Source organism: Miscanthus floridulus, chromosome 11 (assembly GCF_019320115.1).
Source record: "Miscanthus floridulus cultivar M001 chromosome 11, ASM1932011v1, whole genome shotgun sequence".
Taxonomy (NCBI): domain Eukaryota; kingdom Viridiplantae; phylum Streptophyta; class Magnoliopsida; order Poales; family Poaceae; genus Miscanthus; species Miscanthus floridulus.
In genome coordinates, this window is record NC_089590.1 from 79,713,457 (window position 1) to 79,718,912 (window position 5,456).

General features: G+C 55.2%; 1 protein-coding gene across 2 annotated transcripts; it reads left to right on the plus strand.

The window, feature by feature from the left end:
• The first annotated feature begins 1,728 nt into the window (after positions 1 to 1,728).
• LOC136494700 (probably inactive receptor-like protein kinase At2g46850) lies at positions 1,729 to 4,028 on the plus strand. Of its 2 annotated transcripts, XM_066490869.1 has the most exons (3): positions 1,729 to 2,551; positions 2,645 to 2,728; positions 2,829 to 4,028. In XM_066490869.1, exons 1-3 carry the CDS (start codon positions 1,729 to 1,731, stop codon positions 3,857 to 3,859), a joined length of 1,938 nt encoding a protein of 645 aa, XP_066346966.1. In that variant the 3' UTR covers positions 3,860 to 4,028. The 2 variants fall into 2 exon arrangements, with proteins under 2 accessions (XP_066346966.1, XP_066346965.1); XM_066490868.1 differs by having other exon boundaries at positions 1,729 to 2,728.
• The last annotated feature ends 1,428 nt before the right edge of the window (positions 4,029 to 5,456 follow it).

Consider the following 5,456-nt stretch of genomic DNA (forward strand, 5'->3'; position numbering starts at 1 on the left):
ACATATGGGAGGGGAAGGCTGGGTCGGTCGATTCTGGCCGCGGGGTGGGGGAGAGCTCGGTCGCCAGAGTGAGAGAGGGCGCCGAGGGGTGGGGAGGGAGCTGCGCCGGGGTGGGGCAGAGCCGCCCACTCCCCTGCAACACCGATGCGCCACCTCCATGGATCTCGCTCGTGCTGTATTGATCTCGCCGTGGTGGGGGAGAGGGCCACCGAAGCAGCGGGCATTGGGCGCTCCCGGTGGGTGAGGATGTCGGGGTGGGGGAGCGTGCCACCGCCGGCTAGGGAGGCTGCCATGGGCGTGCGTCTAGGTAGGCGTGGGGCGCAAGCACGGAAGAGAGGAGGAAGCGAGGGACTAGGTGCGAGAGCGAGCTGAGGCGTCCGTCCATTTTGGTGACAAAAAAAAAGACCTTATATCTCCTCAAATAAATAGGAGTTGCAGCTTCCCCAATAGCATACCTGGCCCCACAACATATGTTACTGTTCCCTTTCCCAAACATTGACCCTTGTAGCCGTTGGAGGCAGGGGCGGATCCAAAAGGAGGGGTGCTGGGGCTACAGCCCCCTAGTGAGCATGATTTCTTCATTAGACAACGATTAATTAGCCTCAAATCAATATTAATATCTAGCCCTAGTTCTAAATTTTTATTATTTAGTCCATCCGCCACTTGTTGGACGGATGCCCGTATCCGTCGTTCACCGCCGCCTGTCCCTTTGCCCAGCACCGAGCGTTGGTGGAAGCTCGTCCGCCGCTCACGTCAGTCTATATTGAAGCTTCGCGTGCCAGCTACTTGAGACCTGAGTCTCAAAATGCCCTGCCTCAAGCACCATAGGAGCACCACCCGCCACGTCCGCAAAGCTCCTCCATCACCAGGACAGGTTGGCGATGATTCAGGCGTAGCATCATCGACTCCGGAGGAGAGAAGAGGCTAGATGGAAGATCCAAGCTGGAGTTTGGTCTCCTCAAATCTGTGGGCTGTGGCCCACCATCTGCACCGACGGCCGGTGATGGGGATCTCGGAAAGGTCCCCGATTCGCACGGCTGCACTGCACCAAGCCAGGTGCATCGGTCCGTGGCAAGATGAATCCGATTTGTGTGGTGCGGAGGAGGGAGAGAGGACAATGGAGCTGAGGGTGTGGAGTGAGGCGCATGGGAAGAAGTGGAGCAACACACCACTGAGAGAGAGAGAGAGGCACGGAGAAAGAGATTAAAGAAGAAAAGAAAAATGGTAAACTTATTTATGACATATATAGGACTTATATATATATTGGGCACATGATATTGCCATATTGGTGATCTGTAAAAACGTTCCCTAATAATCCAAAAAAAATATTGCGCTAGTCCATTACCATCGCAGATTCTCTAAAAATTGTAAAACTATGGCACGATATAGAATAGAGCAAAAAGAAAACCTTCAAACTCAAGTCACCATTACTGTTGCGGCTCCTATCTCGGTGCGTCATGGAAATGCTCAAGCTCTGCCTCCAAGCAAAGCCAAGCTGCCCACCCGCTAGCACGTGCGCTCCGGGGCCGTATTCCGTGCCAACAGTCGTTGGCAGCCGTTGGTCGTTTGATTGGCGAGCACACGAGCTTCAGCTGATTCCACCCACTAGCTCTCGGTCTCGGTCAGTCCCACGCGCCAACCGAAGTCCGAAGTGCAGTCCCCCACGGCCCCACTCCGTCCACCTACAACTACCCGGCAACACTACGCTGGAGCACTCTCTCAATCAGCATGCCGCGCGTCCACGACCGCCCGCCGATACCCATGACTCCTCTGCCGCTCCGCCGCCTCCACCTCCACATCCTTCTCGTGCTCCTTGCAGCATCAGCCGCGCAGGCCGCCGCCGACCCCAGCGGCTGCGGCGGGGGCGACCGCTGCGGCGACCTCGTCCTCCCCTACCCTTTCCATCTCAACTCCTCCTGTGTCAGCGCCGGAGCCAACTCCTCCCTCTTCCACCTCTCCTGCAACGCCAGCGCCACCCTCACCCTCGCGCTCGGCTCCGCCACGTTCCGCGTCCTCGCCTTCCTCCCCTCAGGATCGCTCCTCCTCGACTACGCCCCTGCGTCGCCATCCCCATGCGACGCGGCCTACGCTGCCTTCTCACGACCGACCTCGCCGGCGGCAGCGCTCGACGCCGCGCCCTTCCTCACCATCACGCCGGCCAACGTGCTCCGCCTCTTCGCCTGCGAGGACTCCTCTCTCTGCCGCGCCGGCTGCGATGATGTCGCGACGTGTGGCGGCAAGTCTGGGTGCTGCTACCCGCTCTCGGACGGCAGCGTCTGGAAGCCTGGGAACGGGCTGGGCGTTTTCGCTGACTACGGGTGCCGGGGTTTCTCGAGCTGGGTCAAGAACCGGTCGGCAGGGGCGGCGAGTGGGGTTGTGAGGGGGATCGAGGTCGAGTGGGCCGTGCCGAGGGGCAGCGCCATGGCAAAATGCGCCGATGGCGCCGCGCTCGTGAATGCCACGGCACTGCACGACGGCGTGCGGTGCGCGTGCGCGGCGGGTCTCGTCGGGGACGGCTTCGCACAGGGCACAGGCTGCTCCAAAGGCACATGTAAGTACAAAAGTGTACACGGTTCTACTCGTGCGATCGATCTGCCACGTCTACCAATCAGTCCTCAAAACACGTATGCATTTGTGTACACAGCCTGCAGCAATGGTGAGCATGCAAGTGACGGCAGGGATTGTTGCCAGGGACGATTCTGCTCCAAGAAGGCAGTCGTCCTTGCTGGTACGCGGTCACTGCACATTGCCCTGATGATTCGATCAGCCAGATGCTAGTACGTGCGAACACCTTTTCTTGTGTTTGCTGATTTCGTCTGCGTTCACAGGATTTTTCGTTTCGCTCTTCTTCCTGGCGGCGGCAGTCTCGTTCTGGCTGTTCCTGAGACAGCCTTCTAAGGACAGCCGGTGGGACCTCGACCCGTGCATCCCCAAGATCCTCCGGAGCGTGTGCGACGCGAAGCAGTTCACGTACGAGCAGCTGGAGGAAGCAACGAAGAAGTTCGACAGCGAGAAGGCCGTGGACACCGTCGACGGCACGGTGCACGACGGCGTGCTCGACGACGGCTCCCTGGTCGCGGTGCAGAGGATCGGCTACGAGACGCAGGGGAAGCTGAGGCTGGTCCTGGACCGGATCGAGCTCCTGTCCGAGATCTCTCACCCAAACATCGCCCGCGTCGTGGGCTTCTGCCTCGACTCCAGCAACGCGCTGCTGCTGGTGCACGAGCACTTCGCCGGGGGCACGCTGGAGGAGCACCTGCGCCAGATGAAGTGCCGCGTCCTCAGCTGGTACCACCGGCTCAACATCGCCATCGAGCTCGCCAGCGCCCTCACGTACCTGCAGGCGCACGAGACAGCCCCGACCTTCCTGTACGATCTCAGGTCCAGCGAGATCTTCCTGGACACCGACTTCGCCGCCAAGATCGCCGGCTACAAGCTCACGAGGCCGGCGACGTACTACTCCGCGTCGTATGACCAGGATGTCGTGTGCAACTTCGGCCACCTCCTGATCGAGCTACTGACGGGGCTGATGCAGCAGATCCCGCTCGACTCGGTCGCGCCCAAGGTGAGGGAAGGGAGGCTCCACGAGGTCATCGACCCGACGCTTCTGTCGGGAAAGCTGCTCCCGGCCTCGCACGATGAGGTGAGGAAGGTGTTCGAGCTCGCCGTCCGGTGCCTGTCCAGCGCCGAGAACGGGCTGTGCATGCTCGCCGTCGCCAGAGAACTGATGCACATCCTGAGGGACAACAACGGGAGCAGCAGCAAGATCGAGATCTCCCTCGACGAGACGTTCTCTAGCTCCAGCCTGCTGCAGATGATCTCCATGTCGCCGGAAACCCTGCACCACCATCTTCCTTAGTGAGTCAGACGATGATGATCCGCTTGTTAATATCCAGAGCAGAGCAGGTCCTCTTGTTGAAGCCTCTTGCGAAGTCCCTTGTGCATGCTTTTGGTGCCAATGTTTGGTTGGCAAAGTGTAATCGAAGTCCCGTAAATGTTTATTGCACAGTACTCCGACGCCGTGTGATGCCTGCGGATACGCATTACGGTGCAGTCAATGCGATAATCTTTATGATTCCCAAGAATTTCAATCTGAATATGTAACTTGGCTCTAGTACATAGTGGCGCGCGAAAAATTTCTTGGAGAAGGCAGCTGTTGCAATCTTTACAGACAACAAGTACGGACACTTGCAATCTTTACTTGTACAGATACTGTACGTGCAATTTTCGTCAGAGCATGAGACAACCATGCACAATAATTTAGACTACAGGAGACAAACAGTTTGAATCAAATTTATGTAACTCGAGCTCAGGTTCAGTAAAGTACATACAGGAAGTTAATCGTATGATTCACCATGTCGCAAGAGATTGCATTAAAAGCCATATTACAGAACTATCAGTATATATGGTCTAGATCAAAGTGATAGATAAAAAAGCACTTTATAACAGTAGCAGAAATGACGATAGTGCAAGCTTACTTAACCTTGTCCAGTTGCTTTGTTCAGTCCCCAGCATTAAGAGCAGCCCCCACGCAGTAGTTCTAGGGTCTGTTTGGGCACTACTGCACTACGAACTTTGCTCGATAAACTTCACTGTGGAGTAGCTCAGAAAAAAAAAATTTGAGTTTCTAGAGCATCCTCTTATGTGTTCTCACAACTTCACCTTTTTTTCTGGAGTGGAGCTGCAATCTAACTGACAAACATGCCATGTTCGCTTGACTTATAAGCCGTACATTTTCAGCCAACGAATAATATTTTTCTCTCACAACAAATCAGCCAATAGTACTTTCAGTCCATGGGCTTATCAGCCAAGCGAACAGGGCAATGGAACAGAGCTAAAAAAAATATGGATTGAAGCAGTCCTAAACATGCCCTTAGTATTTATCTTGTCGGACCAACTAGGCATGAATAAAAAATGGATGAATTGTAGATGGTAGTTGTCGGTACAGAAAGTGACCAACTAGTGAATATTTATAGTTTTGCTGTACGTTGTGATCGGAGGTGTCCTAGCACTCAATGACACAAGATTTATACTGGTTCAGACAACGTGCCCTACGTCCAGTCGGGGTCGGTCGGTGACTTTATTCTTGGGCCCAGGTGCTCGAAGTTTGATGTGGAGTTACAAATGAGAAGAAGAAAAATATGATGTACAAGAGGCCCGGTTGGCTCCGGTCGGAAGGGCCGAGAGCGATGGGGACTCTATTATGAGCTAAGTGTTCAAGCATGTGCTTGAGGTCTGAACCTGGCGGTTCTGTGGTTGTGAGCTATTGGACTAATAAATCTAAAGAAACTGAGCTTGATTGATCGGTCCTCCTTTGTTGGAGGAAGCGCACCCTCTTTTATAGATGAAGGGGATGGGTTTACAAGTGAGAGGGTGAGAGTACGTATGCTGCCGAGCCTTGTTGCCCACGCCTACCGAGCCTTGTTGCCCACACTGGCGGGTACAAGATAGTGGTA